This window comes from Paraphaeosphaeria sporulosa, assembly GCF_001642045.1.
Source record: "Paraphaeosphaeria sporulosa strain AP3s5-JAC2a unplaced genomic scaffold CC84scaffold_2, whole genome shotgun sequence".
Classification (NCBI taxonomy): domain Eukaryota; kingdom Fungi; phylum Ascomycota; class Dothideomycetes; order Pleosporales; family Didymosphaeriaceae; genus Paraphaeosphaeria; species Paraphaeosphaeria sporulosa.
The window spans coordinates 359,890-378,267 of record NW_017253361.1 but is presented as its reverse complement, the minus strand read 5'-3'; the positions used below and the strand labels follow the sequence as shown (position 1 = coordinate 378,267).

Sequence of the window (18,378 nt, the reverse complement as noted above, 5' to 3'; positions counted from 1 at the left end):
TAGTCAAGCTGCTGCTTAGCACGGGAAAGGTCGATATCGACGTGAAGGACAAGATGTCTGGACAGACGCCGCTCTGGCGGGCAGCAGGGAACGGATATGAGGCGGTAGTCAAGCTGCTGCTTAGCACAGGCAAGGTCTACATCAATGCGAAGGACAATGACGGATGGACGCCGCTCTTGCGGGCAGCAGGGAACGGACACGAGGTGGTAGTCAAGCTGCTGCTTAGCACAGGCAAGGTCGATATCGACGTGAAGGATAAGATGTTCGGACGGACGCCGCTCTGGCGGGCAGCAGGGAACGGACATGAGGCGGTAGTCAAGCTACTGCTTAGTACAGGCAAGGTCGACGTCGACGCTAAGGATCAGGGCGGACAGACGCCGCTCTCGCGGGCAGCAGAGAACGGACACGGGCCAGTAGTCAAGCTGCTGCTTAGCACAGGCAAGGTCGACGTCGACGCGAAGGACAACTACGGGCAAACGCCGCTCTCGCGGGCAGCAGGGAAAAGAGAGGAGGCGATAGTCAAGCTGCTGCGAGCGTACCACCTCCATTCGTAGAGAAACCTGCTAGCATGGGTGTTGGACGACTACTGGTATTTGTGTTAAAATAAGAAGAGTGCAAATACGACAACTCAACTGAATGCGTAAAACAAATGCTTGATCGCAACTATAAGTTGGTAGAAGTCGTAGCTAAAATAAGTACAGGACCAGATGCCTCTTTGGGGAGAAAGATCACGACGGGTCGGTGGAGTTGGAGGGCACCGTGATGGTTCGTCTCCATGCCATGGAAGCTTTCGCGTTGGGTACGGTCGTCCGTAAGACTGCATCGCGAAGGGGTATGGCCAGGTGTGCCGAGGGTTCGCAGTCTCAAAGCTGAACGTATTGGTTGACTTGGCCAAGCGCGGACTAGGCTCAGAAGCCCTGCTCCCGATCCAGAGGCGGATCTTGACAAAGCTGTTATAAACCTGCACAGCCACTGCACCCTCAGCCACTGCAAATAAGTTACACACCCAGGATAAGGCTGGATGTGCAGGTCATCATGCACTAACCAAGTTCAGCTGTCGTTTCTGCAGGAAGTAGCAATCGGCAGATCAGCCTTGCATGAATCGAGCGTCCCTCGCAGCGTTACCACTTACCATAGCTTCTTAGCGTTATTGCTGGGTTCACGGACATGTATAGTAACACTCTATATGTTGCGACAGCAGTATAACTGCAGCGGTGGCCCTGTAGTGGGCGAAGGCGCTTTTGCTACCAAGGCGGACATTTCGCGGATTCGGTGGGCAGGCACCCATGCGAACGTAATTTTGTATTGGTATGGTTCTGGGGGTTTAGAAGTCATCTTAGCAAGTTGCACAGTGGCGATATAGAAGTGACCAAAGCGTGCGCAGGCTTGCTGTTGCTGCAAAGTCAAAGTACCGCTGCTTTGTTCCGTTACGGCGGTTGTCCCGTTACGCGTGGATGCACTTTAGTATGAGTCAGCGGGATTATAACATTAAGGTCGTGGTGACTTCACTATGAAGATAGTCATATTTGGCAATCAACTCTCTGTCCTTCCAATCCTTTTTCTTGGCCTTTGAAGGTCGCTTCTCGGAAGTCTTTCCATGAGACGATGGCTTTCGGACGATTTAACACCAGGTTGCTGAGCTGGGTCAAGGTCTTTAGTCTCAGATCAATTCGTTATTAATAGTTGTTTGATATCAGCTTTGTCGAGACCGGAGGCATTCTCGATGCACTCCATCATGAATCGTAGACTACTCGAATATATTCAAGAAAGGTAAGTACTTCAGGGTACTTGATAGAATAGAGGGGGTGAGAATCCTCCCTCCCCTTCTTATACCTTCGACTTGCTCAATCACACTTGCGGTTGCATTTATTCCTATCGAAGGCCGCCACGTCATCTACTCAATTAACAATACAATCTATCATTGTCTTGGGCTGTTGGGAGATACCCCGAATCTCGAAAATACCTTTGTGCACTGTCTCACACTACTTTTTCAACATACGCTCGCCACGGCTTGAGCTGCTGGAATAGTAATGGCCTGTTTGATTTCAAACACGTCATCTTCTATCGCGCGGCAAAGCGAATACATAGAGATCACACAATACCTCAAGATAATCAGTTGGTTGATGCGCAGAACAAGCTGGCAGGTCAATCTTTAGTCCCCTTGGCTCGACCTGTCCGTTGGGTCGCATTAGTGCACGCGTTTACGACTCATCCAGCTGTGCCGAAAGTTGCGCGCAGACGATGAATGCTGGGTTGGCTACTAGATACGAGATTCCAAAAACAACTTCTGTAACCGTGATCATCTACGATGACGGGCCTTACGTTCCTACAGTGGACGGAAGGTACAGCTCGTGATGCGATGCGTTTGGCCTTATGTTCTAGTCTCAGTGCGAGTGCCTGTCCAGCGAGGACGAGTCCTTTGTCCCATTGATTTCTTTGCTGTGAGTCTCGATGATCGAGCCGAGTTTCGGCATTACGCAAACTACGGCACTTTGTCGGGACGGTGTTGACTTATAGGAGGATCAGCCACGACAACAGAGACGATCGGTACTTCCATAATACTTTGTTAACGAGACGATTCGACTAGCTGTGCCACTGAGTCAAGCGTGACTATGGCGGTTGTAAGTGAGTGGGAGTGCATTGGTCTGCGGGCCTCGGCCAAAGTGTACGCACGTGACTACAGAATTGCTCAGGTGAAAGAGTCCTGCAAGCTGCCTTTGTGTCGCACAACAATGTCGCGAAATTGAAGATCGGAATCAAGCATGCCGAGGCCGCCAGCGAAAGCTTGTAGCTACCCCGTGGGGAAATATGACTGGGCAGAAGTTTGTGTTTTCGGTGAAGCGTTACCCGAGCGCATGTCATTGGGCGGCCGTGCGCAGCCCAAATCTTCCGTCGCCTTGGCTACCTCCCCCGCAACTTTACGCATGCAAGGTTAGTGTCGCCGCCACTCCTTCGACGCGGCAACAATATGTCCAGGATTTTCAGAGCGATGGGAAATGATGCCCCATTATCCGAAATATGGGACAGGCGCGACAAGACGCGAAGGCGCGCGGACGCGGCTGACCTCGCGTACCCGGGTATATAACGGCCAAGACTACCCGGATAGATGACGTTGTCACTCATTGTGCCGCACGCATCGACACTGCGATTTCGTCCTCAAGATGCGCTTCAGCACGGTGCGTGGAGCACTCCTGTTCGCATGCATTGGTCTCGCCTCAACACGTTTAACCGCCAACGAGACTTCAGCGTATCTTCAGCTCGAGAATGATCACCTGTTCGTCTCGGTCAACAAGTCTATCGGGAGGGTGGACCTCCTGGTACTTGACGGACAAGATTTGCTTGGTTCAGCAGCCTACATCCCATACTCGCCTGGAGGCTCGTCTGGCGATGGCAGATACGGTGTCGGACCATACCTCGATTGTTATTGCATCCCCGCTAGTGGACCTTCGAGCACCGGCTCTGGATCATATACGCCAGGCACCATTGCTCCAACCTACAAGCTGTTCAAGGGTGTGGATGCCCACCATGTCGCCTATGGTGGTGTCATGATGAGCGAAACATATCCACCCACAGGCCAAGTGCTGCAACAGTACTGGTTCCTACGCGATGGAGAGACTGGGTTGCACACTTTCAGTCGTATCGCATACCACAACTCGACGACGCCTTTCTTGCGTAACTTGCAGGAGTTCAGGACGCTTTTCAGACCAAGCACCGATTTGTGGACCGACCTGATCACCGACGATAATCTTGCTAGTAAGATGCCGGTCCCGAATCCAGCTTCAGGCAGCACTGCAAATTCGACAACCGTACAAGACGCCACTTGGTATATCGGTAATCGCACGGATGACCCATATGTTGAGGAGTTTGCGGATTACTTCACCAAGTATACCTTCTCGACAACTTGGCGTGATCAGAAGGTCCATGGATTATTCGGGGACGGCTCAAATAGTAAGGACAACTCCACGTTTGGTGCCTGGCTGGTCATGAATACGAAAGACACCTACTATGGGGGCCCAACACATTCAGATCTGGTCGTCGACGGAATCATCTACAACTACATGGTCTCGAACCATCATGGCGATGGTACACCAAACATCACCGATGGCTTTGATCGCACATTCGGTCCTCAATACTACCACTTCAACAAAGGCCCTGCAGGAGCCTCGTGGAGAGAGCTAAGGAACGAAGCTGTGCAGTACGCCACACCGTCTTGGAATGCGGACTTTTACGATTCGATCGCGGATCACATTCCAAACTATGTCCCGACCTCGAAGCGAGGCTCATGGAAGGCCAAGATCGACCTACCCAAGGGCGCGAAGAATGCGATTGCAGTTCTAGCCCAGGATGGCGTTGACTTCCAAGACAATGTTCTGGACACTTCAGCTTATCAATATTGGGCAGATGTGGACAGCAACGGCAAAGTCGAGATTGATCGCATCAAGGCGGGCAAGTATCGGGTGACGGTCTATGCTGACGGCATTTTCGGTGATTTTGTGCAAGATGGCGTAGTGGTACGAGCTGGAAAGTCAACCAACAGTGGCGACCTGAAGTGGAAGCCCGAATCCGCTGGCACTGAGCTTTGGCGCATTGGCACCCCAGACAGAGCTGGTGGCGAGTGGAAACATGCAGCGCAAAGGCTCAACACGCCGCAGCATCCTGAGGAGTTTCGCATCTATTGGGGTGCATACGACTATCTCGAGGACTTCCCCAATGGCGTGAACTATCATGTCGGCAAGAGCGACCCTGCGAAGGACCTCAACTATATCCATTGGTCTGTCTTCGGCGGTTATGCAAACTGGAAACGACCAAAACAAGTTGCTGGCCATGGTGAAATCAACAACTGGACGATAACGTTCGACCTTGAGAAGCACGATCTTGACAAGAAGAGAGATGCGACATTCACAGTGCAGTTGGCGGGAGCGAAGACAGCAGCCGGTAACACTGATGTCTTCAACGTGACGCAGCCGTGGAACAATTTGCCGCTCAACGTGGTTGTGAATGGGCATGAACTAGAGCCCTGGGTCATTCCGTAAGTGCCATTTGTACAATTTGCCAATTGCTCGAGATTTCTGACACGCTCTCAGGTACAACCAGTCATCTTCCTGCGCAACCCGCAGCGCTATCACCTGCTACACACTAGGTCACAAGTACAAGTTCCCGACAAAGTATCTCTCTTCCGCGCAGACGAATGAGCTAGTACTGAGCCTGCCATACAATGCAACAGACTACGAGTCGGCTCTGCTACCGAGGAGTGTATATGTTCAGTACGACGCGTTGCGACTGGAGGTTAAATAGAATATAATAGAACGCAGTAGTATTTAATCAGGATCGGCATGATCTCCCAGCCTTGCAACATGACTCGGACGCGCGTCTCCAGATCCAAGGTCAGGTCGACCTGGTCGAATGGTTCAATGTTCCCATGGGTCGCCCAAACCTTATGCTCAAGCCCAACGGTGGCCCCGGCAGTCGAGTCAATCGGTCATCGTCGATCAGCCCGACATCCCGGTACACGTCCCTTTCACTGGCCTGCATCAACCAGTATTGTGGGTTGTCGACACGCTTCGAGTATCGGACGTATCGGCCCGACCGGAAGCTCCGGTCTTCGGGATGGATCCTCGATTAGCGAACGGTTCCTGAGCTTCGGGTGCACCATCGCTAGTGCGCGCGATGGCGATGCGAATTTGTGCGCTGGTTCGCTCGCTTTGCTTGCTTCACTTTGATAACGCTGAAAAAAGGTTCTGTCAACAACGGTGAACGCCGTAGCTCAAGGGGTTTTGAATCCACTACTGACGACACGCCGCATCAGATTTATTAACGTAGAGACTGCGAATGCATCTGCCGCATGCGATTGTGCGACATGCGACGCGTTCAAATTGGCCGTCGGGAGAGAACCATGATCTACCCCTGATGCGATGGCAACGATGAGTCTGTGCGCGCCTGAATCATCCGTTAGGTTTGAGACGACTCGCGTTGACATTTTTGAATGCTGTATTGGATTTTACCTGCTGCCTAAGGCAAGACTGGGGAAGGTCACCGCCTACCCCCCATCCAGCGAAGGTCAAACCTCAGCAAGTGCAGGCTTCGTCAGCTATCACTTATGGGCCTTTCGAAAGTACCTATATGGTAATTTCAGCGAAGAAGCAGCACTCCCAATGATGCTCACATCAAGCTGCCGTAACGGCCCGACGACTGGCGAGTTAGGGCCATGATGGGCTTGCGCGGGGAAGATCCCTGCTGGCATCTTGTCTCGCAAGCCTAAACTCCCTCCCTTTTTGGCCCAAGCTCCGGCTAGATACGATCGCACTTGCCTAATGCAGACCCCTTGCCGCCATGTCGAGCGTCACGCAGTGTCGACTGCCTCTCTGTCAGCCTGCTTTTGCCATGTGGCTATTGTGCTCAGCTCCCTTTGAAGGTCCTCATGGTACCTTCAAGCACTATAACACCTTGGCGATATGCGCCCGCGTGGCATGAAACGTGCGCGTACGGGGATGCCGCTGCGAATTGTTGGTTAAAATGACGGGGCTTCATACAAGTAGAGATTAGCCACAGGAGGCTCCCGCCACTGGTGCGGCCGTGACTGCATATGGGTGGGAGAACGTGCAAAGGCGAGGTCGTGCCCCATTACCCTGCTACGCGTCCCGTTTTTTGGTTCGTAGTTCCTTTCCCCTCTCCCCATGTATATCCTCCGGCTTGTGCGCATCGACCGTGCGCGTATCCTGGTGTGAACGTGAGGGTACCGCGCAGCAACCTCCCGAACGTTAAACAAGCTACGCAAAAATAAGAAAAATTAAGTTCAAAGGGGAAGAAGATGAATACATTGGACGATGGAGACAACGGACCAATTATTCTCGGGGTCACATGGTTTCTAGTCGCATTCTCTGGCGTGTTCCTCGCATTAAGACTCTACGCAAAGATCAGTCGACATTCAAAACTATGGTGGGATGACTACATCATTGCTCTTGCTTGGGTATGTAGCCAGTGCTGCCACTCTCTCATCGACCAAAGCAGATCTGACAGTCTCAATAGGTACTCCTCCTCATCGAGTCTGCAATAACCCAGTATGGCCGGAGCCTTGGCCTAGGAAAACATGTCTGGAACGTCGATATCGAAGACGCATTCATCCTTGCCAAAAGCATATTCATCGGTGCGACCATCTCCTGCTTCGCGGCCACCTTCTCCAAAATTTCCTTTGGCATCACCCTACTACGGCTCACCAAAGGTAAGACCAAAGCATTCGTTTGGTTCTGCATCATCGGCCTCTTCGTCGTCATGTTACCGTCCGCGTTCCTCTCCTGGCTGTCATGCCGACCTACCGCGAAGCTTTACAATCCGTTCCTCGAGGGAAAATGCTGGCCTGCATATGTAACGAGGAACTATGGTTACTTCAACGCCGCATTTTGCACCGTCGTTGACTTCGCGCTGGCCTTATTACCCTGGAAGCTCCTCTGGGGTTTGCAGCTCAAGACTAAAGAGAAAATTGGTGTAGGCATCGCAATGAGCATGGGTCTTCTTGCGGGTGTGTGCGCAATCATAAAGGGCGTACATCTCCGAGACGTGACCGACGCTGACTTTTTCTGTGAGTCTTCTCCATCAGCAAACATCGCGTAACAAGCCAGCTAATCTACCAATGCAGACACGGGTAAAAACGTCACCATCTGGACCGCAACCGAAACCGCCACCGCCGTGATCGGTGCCTGCATCCCTGTCCTCCGCGTCTTCTTCAAAAACACAATCATCTCTCTGCACGACCGATACCACCGGACCGACGGCCGTAGCATCACCACCGCGAACACTGGCTTTACTACAAACGGCTCTTCCTCCGTCCCACTGGAGATTATACAATCGCAGAAATCAATGGGATCCAGCGTGTCCAGCGTGCCTGGTGCAGACGAGCTGGGCATGGTGATTACAAATGATTTTGGAAATGGCCATGGGGGGATATTGCAAACGAATACGGTGACAGTAGTGCATACGCCGAATCCGCAGGGGAGAATGATGGAGTGGAGGGGCGCAGATGTGTCGAGTCATCGGTAGAGAATGGCATTGGCATTTGTTTGAAGCGTTTTTCTTGTTATACCCGCGTCACTCGTGATTATAGTTGAGTTGGAGAGCAGTTTCCTCCTTTGTGTCAAATATCCATCACGATCGCTTATCCTTGTCATGGGGGGTGCGGGTGGGAAAGGTCTCCTCAAAGGAACGATCGGCAAAAGACTAAAATCTGTTTGATAAAATAGACGACGTACCGTTAGACTGTGTATCGCGGACTTGGTCAGACCAGAATCCACTTGGATTCTCAGTATCACCTCGGGTCGTTCCGTCTCTAAACCGGGCTACCACTTGCTACCATTGCGTTACTTGCAGATTGGACGAATCGGGTCACGTGATGCTGAATTCACTCCCACGATACGTCTGCAATGACACCCCGACGCAAGTGACGCGCAGTGAATTCGTTCAAGATTCTAAGTGATGGTAAAACCCCTCCGCAGCTTCCTGCATCTTTAGGGTATAGCATGAGTGGTACAAATCACAAGCCACAATTATCCGCCAATGAGCGTAACGGAAACGGAGGACGCGAATCGCGTCAACTAAGTCTGCACAAATTCCAATATAAGGGCACCTGAATTGCGGAGTACGGGATTGACGTCCGCATGGAGAGTGGTGATTGTAGGAAGTATAAGTAGGCGGGAGATGTAAAGGATCACTGCAATCAAGCATCGAGTTGCCTCCCGAGTCCACCATGCTTCTTTCACAGACCGTTCTAAGTTTTTTCGCTGCCACTTGTGGTTTGGTGAGTGCGGCTTCCATTACAGATGTCTGCACGGTGGGTTACTGTACACTCGGCTCTGGGTGAGTAGGTTCCGATTTCGAGCCTACTGAAATTGTGCTTGATCCTAGATTTTCTCACAACCACCCGTGCTAACACACATCAGCACATCAGGCGGCAAAGGTGGCGAAACGGTGACTGTGACTACGCTTGCCGCACTCACCAGCGCAGTCGCCGACAGCACGCCTCGCATCGTCGTAGTCTCCGGCACTATCAGCGGCGCCGCCAAAGTCCTCGTCGGCTCCAATAAATCCATCATCGGCCGCAACAGCGGCCATCTCGTTGGCATCGGGCTCTTCCTCAACCACTCCTCCAACGTGATCATCAGGAACACGATTCACTCCAAGGTACTATCGACGTACGAAGATGAGATTACGATCAAGTATTCGACGAATGTGTGGGTCGACCACGTGGATTTGAGCAATGATCGAGACCACGACAAGGATTATTACGACGGGTTGGTGGATGTTACGAGGGCTTCCGTGAGTTTTCCTAGCAGATGCAAACATCTATGGGACACACCTAATAGACCAATCCAGGACTACGTAACCATATCAAACTCCTACCTCCACGACCACTGGAAAGGTTCGCTCGTCGGCCACAGCGACAACAACCAGGCCGAAGACACTGGCCATCTGTACGTGTTCCCCCTCCATTATTGCGCCCTGCGCTACTGAGACGTCAACACAGCCGCGTGACCTACGCCAACAACCACTTCTACAACCTCTACAGCCGGGGCCCCATGTTCAGAATCGGAACAGGCCATCTGTTCAACAACTACTGGCAAGATCTGGATGACGGTGTCCGCACGCGCGCGGGTGCACAGCTCTTGATTGAGTCTTCGGTGAGTGCATCATTACCCTTCCCTTGATGCCATGGATACTGAGAAGGCGAAGGTATTCGAAGGCACCAATGACGCCATCATCGCAAAGGACGGCTATGCTGTCGTGCGGGACGTCGACCTCGGCCAGGGCACGAACGAGGCTCCGACAGGGACGCTGACGAGCGTGCCGTATGCGTATACTTTGCTGGGGAGCGCAAAGGTTAAGGCTGCTGTGGTTGGGGTGGCGGGGGCTACGCTGAGTTTGTAGATGAGGGGACATTTGTGGATGGAGTGTGTTTCATAGTTCGATCGTGTTGCGATTTGAACCTTATGATCAGTGACATTGATCTGGTATTATGGGGAGGGCGTGGGTGCCCATGGATTGTAGTGGCTAACAACTGAATTCCATACTCTTGATGCGCAAGAGTGTAGATATTACATCAACATTGGCAACTCGCTGTAGCGCGAGCCAATCATTAGGGAGTGCAAGTATCTAGTGCATGAGGTCAAAGTGCACTATTGGCCACTCTACGAAATAATGCAGTGAAAGATTCCCAAGTTAATCCTTTTATTTTTTACCTCGCTTGAGTCATACCCTCATGAATGAAATACAAACTTCCCCGCTAACCAAACCACTCACATCAACACCGCCATACCCTGTGCAGTGCTACTCGCAAGTCCAGCCAGGCTAAACCTTTGCGCCTGCTTCGCTCCTCCCTTGCCACCCGAAACATCTAACACCGTAATCGCCGCACCCGTGGTCCCGTTTCCAGGCGACAAAGCGTACACAAAGTTACCGCCGCTCGCCAGATCGATCAGCCCTGGGTCGCCATTCGCCGAGAGGTCGTATTGCTTGATGATGCTTGCATCGCTGAGGCTCATCTCGACGATCAGGTCGCGACCGACGTCAGTGACGAACGCGGAGCGCGAAGCGCTCGAGACGGTGGCCCAGCATGTCGCCTTCTGGCCGTCGAGTGCCTGGCTGTGTGCGGCGGTCGCGGTGCCGTTCTGGTCCAGGGATATGACGGCGGCGCCGAAGGAAGCGTCGGTTGCGAAGAATGAGTTGGGGCTCCCCGGGATGCGGGATGTGCCGAAGAGGACCGCGGTGCCGTTTGGTGAGCTGCGAACGCCTTGAGTGGCGAGCGTCGAGGGGCGGCGCCACTGGCGCTGGACGTCGAAGACGGAGATGAAGCCGGTTTTGTTGTTTGGGGGGTCGCCCTTCACCATTGTGAGGAGCTTCATTTCGTCGCCTGAGAAGAGAGTCTGCGAGACGGTGTTTAGAGGGCCTTTGGGTGGTGTAGATTGGCCAATGTCGAAGGGACGAAGCTTGTCCATGGGTCCGATTCCTTGGTCGGAGAAGGAGGCGCAGGACACTCCGGCTACGGCTCCCGTGGTCGCAACGCATACGAGGTTGTTCTTTGCTGAGGCGGCGACGGTGTTTGGGAACTCGCCTGGTACTGCGACGGGCTGGCCCACCATCGTCAAGCATGATGGGTCGTTGGGATTGATTGCTAGCATGGAAAGGGTGTTTGAGCCGGAGTTGACAGCGAAGATGTTCTGGGAAATATCAGCACAAGTTGCGTACCTGGAACATATTTTTGCGTACGTTTCCAAGAACAGACAGTGACGACTGGCTAGCCAGTCCATCAGGGAGCTGGGGATTTCCTGAAGCTGCTCCGACCATGACTGCTCCAGCACCACCGGTCTTGGTGGACCTGCCAGCTGCGAGAGTTCCATCTTTCCGGATTGGAAGTGCGACGACTGCATTCTCTGCTTCATTTGTGATGATATAGACGGCTTTCCCGGTGGTGCGTTGCTGACGCCAGAGCGTGTTCATTGGGGTTCGCGGAGCTGCGTCTCCGAGGGTCGCCAGCGCAGCAATAAGGAGGGCAAGTTTCTTCGGCAGAGCCATGACTTCGCGACGAGCCTTTGTATCGTGATATGGTCAAGACGGAAAGGAATGAATACGTAGTGCTAACAATAGAAAGTGTTGTGTACTGAGTTGAGCTCTTACGACCGCGCGCTCACTCTTTAATACTCACCTTTTCAACTCCAAGAGCCCCTTGATACTTGCCCACAGCCATGATTATTCGATCACAACTCCTAGAGGAGGCAGCGAGACACATTGTTGATTGCCTTCAATCAAATTCTCCTTCCGAGCCGCGAGACTAGACCCCATAGTCCATCCCGAAACAGAAAATCCGCGACCGACAATCCCAGACGCACGGACTGCAAGCGAGAACAGCAATTGATTCCAAAACTCTTTCCCCAAGCAGGCTCATGGACCGTGCCCTATCAGCCCTAACCGAGCGGCTGAGCCAGGGGTCCAATTCGCAGGGTCGCAGATCCCGCACTCCGCAGCCAATGAGACAACTTCATGCCTTGGGCCTGGCATTTGCAGTAATTTGCTCGCCGACGTCCGGTGGTTTTCTAGCCTGATACTTTGACGGTTCCAGCGTAACGGCCTGAAGCTGCGCATAGTGATTGTATCGAGTGTTCTTCCGCAGTTGAATAGCTTGATCACTCTATCATTGCATCGCATCGCGGTTCTGCTACCTGCGAAGTGTTGGAATCGCAGACATCGAGGGAGGCAACAAGCTCAGGTCACGTTTGGGGTTCGCAAGATGGTGAAATTCACCTTCAAGCCCTTTAAAAGCCAGAAGTCTCCTGCAGGTGCGTCAACTAACCGTTCCATTCTTTGTCATTCGTTGCAAAGCACACACGCACGCGAGTACGATGCCGAGCGCAACGGCCCGCCGAGGCACTGCTGCGGAAAGGAGGCCACGCAGACCCAAGACGGCCTCCGATCGTGGAGAGCTCTGTGGGGCGGGTCCCGTGCTGTATCGTCAGCACATGTACCGTATGCTAAGTGACGTTTGCATCCTAGATTCGGCGTCAGAGGAGCCGCAGAATGCCTATCAGAAACGCAGAGAGCAGGTGCGCAGGGCACAGAAGTAAGTGCCTAATCACGCCGAGTGTCTTCCACAGTTTCCCAGTGCGTGCGTGTGTGCTCTTGTGCTATAAGAGAGATGGTACGTCAAGCACCGCACAGTGCACTGGGCCGTCTTTCAGAATACATTTTTGGATCCCCATGCGCCGTCGCTGCTAACAAGTCACGCCAGAACCCACCGCGAACGCAAAGAAGCCTATGTAAAGTCGCTGGAGAGCGAAGTCATTCAGCTCCGCGCCAATGAAGCTCGACTCTTCCAAGAGACAAAGACGCTGTATGCCGAGATCAACGCGATGAAGACCCTTCTGGCGCGAAACGGCATCGCTATTCCATCTGGCGTCTCATCGCCACCCCGAGATCAAGATTCGGTGGTGGAAGAGCGATGGGGAGGGGATGCGAACACAGCAGAAAGAGAAGTGACAGGAGGAGGCATGTTCGAATTCAGCGTGACAGAAAAGACAACCAAGCAATCGCACGAGCGCATAGTCGTCCGGCGTCAACCGCGAAAGAGGAGTAACGAACGCAGCACGACCGCGCTCGCCTCCGACCATTCTTCCCGTACGCTCTCGACACCCCCCAACCCGGGTGGCCTGCTAATGTCGCCAGCTCCCTTCCCAGCAACCTTCAACACTCCACTGTCCAGCTCCAGCTCACCTTTTGCACTCGTCAGCTCGCAAGACCCCACAGCCATCGGCATGGACTTCATCCTAAGGTGCCCACGCTCCATCTGTCACTTGTTACCCTCTAATGCAGCAGCGCAGTCTCGAAGCCCCCTGTCTAGGCCACATACCGCACACAGACGCAAACGACAACGCCTCGCCCTCCGGCCACGCCCTCATGGCCAGTGCAACGCTCCTGCATTTCCACGACCCACACACACCGTCCTCGACTCATTCTCACAACCAAAGCCAAAGCCCAGCCTGGACGGTCCCCGAGTCCGGCGTCCAGCGCCTCCTCGAGCTGGCTCGCAGCATCCCGCTCGACGGCGAAGTGACGCCCGTGCAAGCCTGGGCCTGCATCCGCCAACATCCGCAGTACGAGAGGCTGCGGTTGGAGCGGCTGGAGGAAATGAAGTCGGCGCTGCTGGTGTGGGTCAAGTGCTACGGGTACGTCATCTACCCCTTGTTCTGTTTGTGGAGGGAGCGAAAGGGGTTCGTTAGGGAGGTACTGTGCTAACTGGGACAACAGGTTTGGTGGCGTGGTGCCGCTGGATGTATTTGAGGATATTATCAGAGGCGGTTTTGCCTAGAGGCGGAGTTGGGTGGTGGGATTTCTTGGGGACAAAACGGTAGGGGAGCTTGTTAGGATTGGACTGGCCTTCGAAGGCGCGTTTCCAAGTCTTGCAATAAGTCTATGGGAAAGTCTAGCGGGTGAGGAGAACATGGTAAGGTATACAGAGTTCACACATGCACATCTCACTCCCCTCTTCTCCCCCTGACAACCCGCCCATGGCCCCGCTCGCCAAACATCGGCTTCCTCAGTATCGGACCATGCGGACCCTGCCCAAAGTCCGACTGCCCCGGGGGCGGATTCCCAGTCACCTCATCTGACTTTCCCTGCGCCATGCCCTCGCTCCCACTCCTCACATCGCCGACGACCTTGTCCCCTTCTTTCGCACCGTCCACGGCTTTGGAACCGCCCTCCCACTTCTTCGCAAACGCCTGCGCTCCTCCCCCAACCGCGCGCATCTCCTCGCTATCCTTGCCGTCCTCACCCGCCACGTATCTCGCCGTCGTAGCCAGCAACTCCTCCTCCCCCTGCCCCCTTCTCTCCTCAGCCCAGCGCTCAAACATATCCCACCACCACCCATGCGTCTCCCCGTCGTCGCCCTTGTACCCCGCAACCTTCTTCCCCTCAGGAGAAGTCGTAACTCGGGCGGCCCACGGCTTGTCGACAATGTAGTGCAGCACCGCGACGGCATCGTCATCCCACATGGCAGGGTGCCAGTAGCGCCACGTCTTGAGCGCGTTGACGCGCCAGGAGACGCTCTTCCAGCGGCCGGCGAAGATCATGTTGAGGAAGTCCTGGTCGGGGAATTTCAGCTTGCGGAGCACAGCGGGAGGCGTGGCTTCGAAGGCGGAGAGAACGAAGGAGCGCAGCGTGGGGGAGGGCCGGAAGGCGAATGTGCCCGTGTTCATCTCGCCCATGGTGGGTGGGTCGGGCTTGACGGCCGGCACGCCCTCATTATCCCGGACGTGGGTGTGCGCGCAGTTCTCGTGCGTCCAGGACGCAGGGGCCCACGCGTCGCCGTCGAGGTTGCACACGCAGATGTGCGTCGCGACCATTCGGTTGGCATCCCCGCCCGCGAGGTAGGCATCGTTGTCCGCGTTGAAGATGAAGGGTGAGGGGTTGGAGAAGACCATCATGTCGGCATCTAAGAAACACAGGCGGTCGACTTTGCGCCCTTGCACCTCGAGCACTTCGAACACGCGGAGCTTCGTCCACGTGTCGATGAAGCGTTCAGCTACCATGCCCTCCTCATCTCCCTCACCTCCAGCAGGCAGACGCAAGTGCTCGACCGGATACAGCACCGCATTCGAGTACTTTGCCTCTGCGCGGAGAGCGGCCACGGCGGTGTCGGGCATGGTTTCAGGGGTGTACAAGATTACAAGGGGGGTGCTGGGTGAGTGGTGAGATAGGGTGTGGGCAAGTAGGAGGGCGCCGGCGAGGTAGGAGGGGCGGGTTAGGAGGGTGGCGTAGGCATTTATGCCCTTGGTGTTGCCATCTCTTTCTTGGGTGGCCATGGTTGCTGAGTGTGTGGGGTTGAGGAGATGTTGTGAGATGCGGTGGTGTGGTGTGGTGTGGTGTGGTGGGATGCAAAGCCAGAGTTCTTCCTTTTCCGGCGCAAGAAACGAGTGTTCTGTGTGTTTATCCCCAAGGTTCTCCGAATCTAGCCCTTGAAAGGAGTGATGCATGTTGTGCGCAAAGACTGCGCCATCCGCGTTGCACACCACGCGCTGACGTCATCGACTCGTCGCCTACTCACGTGTTAGTGCGTCGCTCCTAATGGAGCTCAACAACAGAGAGCAACACGGCGACGGGACTAAAGTGGGATGGATCCCTTTCCTTCATGGATGTATCTCATTATAGTAGATGTGTGCGGGTATCTTTCATCCCCACCGTTCCCTGCCGTAAAACCAGCCCAAGTTTAAAGGTACTATACAAGAAGTCCCATCAACACAACAGCTCAGTACGGCTTTCCATCCTCTTTCGCCAGCGCCTTTCCCCAGGCGCTTTCGAAGCTTGGATCGGCCACGCTCTCCCTCGCAGTCGCTGGTTGACTAAGACCCGGCGCGAGCGGGTCCACACCACTCGTTGCCATGCTCGTCCTGTTGCTCTCGTCGACCATAGTAGTCGGGCGGGTTGACGTAAAATCTGGTGATTCCACTTCGAAGTTGCTCGAGTACACGACGGCAGCAAAAGCCTCCAGGTCGCGCACCTGCTCGATTGCCGCCAGGTACTCGTTGTTGGCGCCGCTGCCGATGTTGTGTGCCTGTCTGCAGAACACGGCAAGCGAGCTGGCGACCTTGGCCTTCACGTCGCTGCCCACAATTTCCTGCACGCGTGCAGTGCTCTCTGAGATGGGCGGGATCTTGTATGAGAGCTGGGAGATCTTGACATCGATGAGATGGGAGAAAGCGGCGTCAAGGAGGCGGGTGAGAACGTGCGTGAAGGCGGGCGAGTCGATGAGATCAGATGTCTCGTCGATGAGACGGCGGAGCGATGTGGCTGTGGTGGGAGATGTGACGTCCTCGGACGTGGTCATCCCACTCTCGCGCAAAACATAGTCCTCCTGTTCATGGCTGGGGAGGAGGTACGGCAGCCACTTGCGGGTTCTACAACAGTTAGCAGCAAACATAAACGCGGAGCGCGAAGACAAACCTGCGTTCCTCCTCCGTCGCGCCCTCGACCCTCTTCCGCACTTCCAGGGTAAGCTCGGAAAGCCTCTCGATGGTGATTTCCTCTCTCGGGTTAAGGGTGCCGAAGACATCCTTCACAGCGACGCGCACCTTCTCCATCAAGTTCAGACATCCCTTGTGCAGCAGCCACCAGCTCAAACTTAGGTATCTCCGGTTTGTCTCAAAGTCGTTGCCGTATGCCTGCTCAAAGTTGTCGTCATCGTGGTTCTCCAGGCTTATTCGCGATTCCTGATTCGCTGGGGGTGGGGATGCGAGGGTCACGACGGAAGCGAGGTAGTTGCGGCGGCCGAGGAGGTTCAGCTGGATGCGAGTAAGGAGGGTGAGTAGCGACAGAGTGTACAGAAGCGTGAATGCGCGTGTGATGGCTGCCATGGTCAGCTGCTGTCAAGACAGTCCCGAGGATGTTGGTACGCACAGCTGATCTTCATCTCGCTCCACAACTGGGCCTTGCTTCTCTTGCTCGAGCGCTCACCAGACTCGGCGCTTCCTTCTGCACTGCCTGTAGTGACCACACTCTCGCCCTCGCCAGCAATCTGGCTGGCATGCACATAGCTCTCGCTCTGGAAGGTGGAGCTCTTGGCATCGTCCTCTGTGGTATCTGCGACACTCGGCGGCGCTGTGCTTGCAATCTCGCTGGGCCCTACGCTTCTCGCCAGTCTCTCAGCCTTCTGCTTCTGCAGCTCTTCCAGCACCTGCTCCACGGGAACGGCGTCCAGGAGGTTCTCGGTGGCGGTGGGCAGGATGGCGAGGACGGTGAAGGTGCAGTCCTCCTGGTTCTGTTCGAAGCGGCGTCTCAGGCTGTCCCTATTAGCAATGGGCGTACCGCCTGAGAAAAAGGACGTCTCACTTCTCCTTCGCGATGCGGTCATCGCTCATGCGCTGGCGCGCTTCCGACAGCTTGCCCAGCGCATACTGCCCCGCGAGATAGCCCGCACCCAGCACGCCCGCACCGATGGCGAAGTTGGTGCGGTTGCGGCGAAACCAGCGGCGCGTGGCACCTATCATCCTGGCGCAGGTTGTGGCTGCAGTGTAGCTGCACCCCGGTCTGCGATGCGGAACGCGGGGATGGGACTCGACGCGCCCGCTCCAGAGGGGACGCTGATGTCACCGTGTGGTTCCAGGGACGGTGGGAGTAAGGAGTCACCACGATTGAGCTGACTCGTGACGCGGATGCTGAAGGAACGGGCAATTACGACTGAGACGATGCTCTCAAAAGTGTCGCATGGCGAGGCTGGTGATGCGGCAACGCCAGCCGCGCACGGATCACATAATCCTGGGGAAGCCGAGGCAAAGACGCACCACAACGTCGTTCCTCCGCACCTCAAGTGGGAAAACTTACCGCACGTGCTTGGCCCCTAGCATCCGCGGCTCGTGATAAAGGTATCGTTTTGCTGCAACGAGGACGACCGCACGGGTTTATGCTGGTTTGTTTGCACCGCAGACAAACTTGCTCGCGCACGGCAGGTTGTGCCATCCGTACTATCCTGGAACGCAGTCTATCCTAGCTTCTGCTCTACTTCTAAACTCCCCCTTTGGCGGATTTTCTCTAGAGTGGACATTTGTGGCTATCCCTGGCTGGATAATATATCATTACTCGAGCACGAATGGTGCTTAAGAATTTTTTGATAGATACGGGTGTATATATGGAAAAAGGAAAATGTATCTAGATCTGAAATCGCAATCCCACGTTTCAACTAGCAAAAACGCTACCTCGGACGAATCTTCACTGGTCCGCAAGCTCCACCAGAAGACAGAGCCCGGCTGCGCCGAATTCCAGGAGAAAAGCAGCCACAGGCGCAAGCTCCACGCTAGATGTCGATATACCTTGCGGCATAAGTAGCAGTGCCACCTCCGAGACCAA

General features: G+C 54.6%; 10 protein-coding genes across 10 annotated transcripts in view; 6 read left to right on the top strand and 4 right to left on the bottom strand.

Annotated features, from left to right (window-relative positions):
• CC84DRAFT_433850 (uncharacterized protein) overlaps positions 1–337 on the top strand; it is a 3,996-nt gene extending 3,659 nt beyond the window's left edge. The window contains exon 4 of the mRNA XM_018186244.1: positions 4–337. Coding sequence (XP_018039678.1) covers positions 4–45 — 42 coding nt within the window. The 3' untranslated portion in view covers positions 46–337. The remainder of the gene's footprint in view (positions 1–3) is intronic.
• Positions 231–428, top strand: CC84DRAFT_1076590 (uncharacterized protein; the record flags this gene model as incomplete). Its single annotated transcript, XM_018173724.1, has 1 exon — positions 231–428. A coding segment is annotated over one exon (198 nt), but the record flags the coding sequence as incomplete, so codon positions are not given.
• A 2,132-nt stretch (positions 429–2,560) lies between these two features.
• Positions 2,561–3,012, bottom strand: CC84DRAFT_433819 (uncharacterized protein). Its single transcript, XM_018186243.1, has one exon. The coding sequence runs from the start codon at positions 2,860–2,862 to the stop codon at positions 2,611–2,613; it is 252 nt and encodes an 83-aa protein (XP_018039676.1). The 5' UTR covers positions 2,863–3,012; the 3' UTR covers positions 2,561–2,610.
• CC84DRAFT_1255387 (polysaccharide lyase family 4 protein) lies at positions 2,694–5,309 on the top strand. Its single transcript, XM_018184536.1, has 2 exons — positions 2,694–5,029; positions 5,085–5,309. The coding sequence occupies exons 1-2, from the start codon at positions 3,162–3,164 to the stop codon at positions 5,293–5,295; spliced, it is 2,079 nt and encodes a 692-aa protein (XP_018039675.1). The 5' UTR covers positions 2,694–3,161; the 3' UTR covers positions 5,296–5,309.
• Positions 5,310–6,541: 1,232 nt separating this feature from the next.
• Positions 6,542–8,259, top strand: CC84DRAFT_1110583 (uncharacterized protein). The gene is made up of 3 exons (XM_018175258.1): positions 6,542–6,967; positions 7,027–7,576; positions 7,634–8,259. The coding sequence occupies exons 1-3, from the start codon at positions 6,809–6,811 to the stop codon at positions 8,032–8,034; spliced, it is 1,110 nt and encodes a 369-aa protein (XP_018039674.1). The 5' UTR covers positions 6,542–6,808; the 3' UTR covers positions 8,035–8,259.
• A 478-nt stretch (positions 8,260–8,737) lies between these two features.
• Positions 8,738–9,929, top strand: CC84DRAFT_1136842 (pectin lyase-like protein; the record flags this gene model as incomplete). The annotated part of the gene is made up of 5 exons (XM_018176117.1): positions 8,738–8,847; positions 8,931–9,306; positions 9,364–9,467; positions 9,515–9,668; positions 9,721–9,929. 5 exons carry the CDS (start codon positions 8,738–8,740, stop codon positions 9,913–9,915), a joined length of 939 nt encoding a protein of 312 aa, XP_018039673.1. The 3' UTR covers positions 9,916–9,929.
• A 354-nt stretch (positions 9,930–10,283) lies between these two features.
• On the bottom strand, positions 10,284–11,484 carry CC84DRAFT_1084055 (uncharacterized protein; the record flags this gene model as incomplete). The annotated part of the gene is made up of 2 exons (XM_018174032.1): positions 10,284–11,204; positions 11,254–11,484. 2 exons carry the CDS (start codon positions 11,482–11,484, stop codon positions 10,284–10,286), a joined length of 1,152 nt encoding a protein of 383 aa, XP_018039672.1.
• Positions 11,485–12,061: 577 nt separating this feature from the next.
• CC84DRAFT_1160483 (uncharacterized protein) lies at positions 12,062–14,003 on the top strand. Its single transcript, XM_018177509.1, has 6 exons — positions 12,062–12,320; positions 12,535–12,601; positions 12,770–13,155; positions 13,204–13,309; positions 13,359–13,703; positions 13,786–14,003. Exons 1-6 carry the CDS (start codon positions 12,272–12,274, stop codon positions 13,844–13,846), a joined length of 1,014 nt encoding a protein of 337 aa, XP_018039671.1. The 5' UTR covers positions 12,062–12,271; the 3' UTR covers positions 13,847–14,003.
• CC84DRAFT_1160481 (nucleotide-diphospho-sugar transferase) lies at positions 13,954–15,573 on the bottom strand. The gene has a single exon (XM_018177508.1). The coding sequence runs from the start codon at positions 15,339–15,341 to the stop codon at positions 14,013–14,015; it is 1,329 nt and encodes a 442-aa protein (XP_018039670.1). The 5' UTR covers positions 15,342–15,573; the 3' UTR covers positions 13,954–14,012.
• A 94-nt stretch (positions 15,574–15,667) lies between these two features.
• Positions 15,668–17,861, bottom strand: CC84DRAFT_1193188 (peroxisomal membrane protein). The gene is made up of 4 exons (XM_018181280.1): positions 17,365–17,861; positions 16,933–17,315; positions 16,480–16,882; positions 15,668–16,433 (listed from the first exon to the last, which is right to left on the bottom strand). Exons 1-4 carry the CDS (start codon positions 17,520–17,522, stop codon positions 15,785–15,787), a joined length of 1,593 nt encoding a protein of 530 aa, XP_018039669.1. The 5' UTR covers positions 17,523–17,861; the 3' UTR covers positions 15,668–15,784.
• Positions 17,862–18,378: the final 517 nt, after the last annotated feature.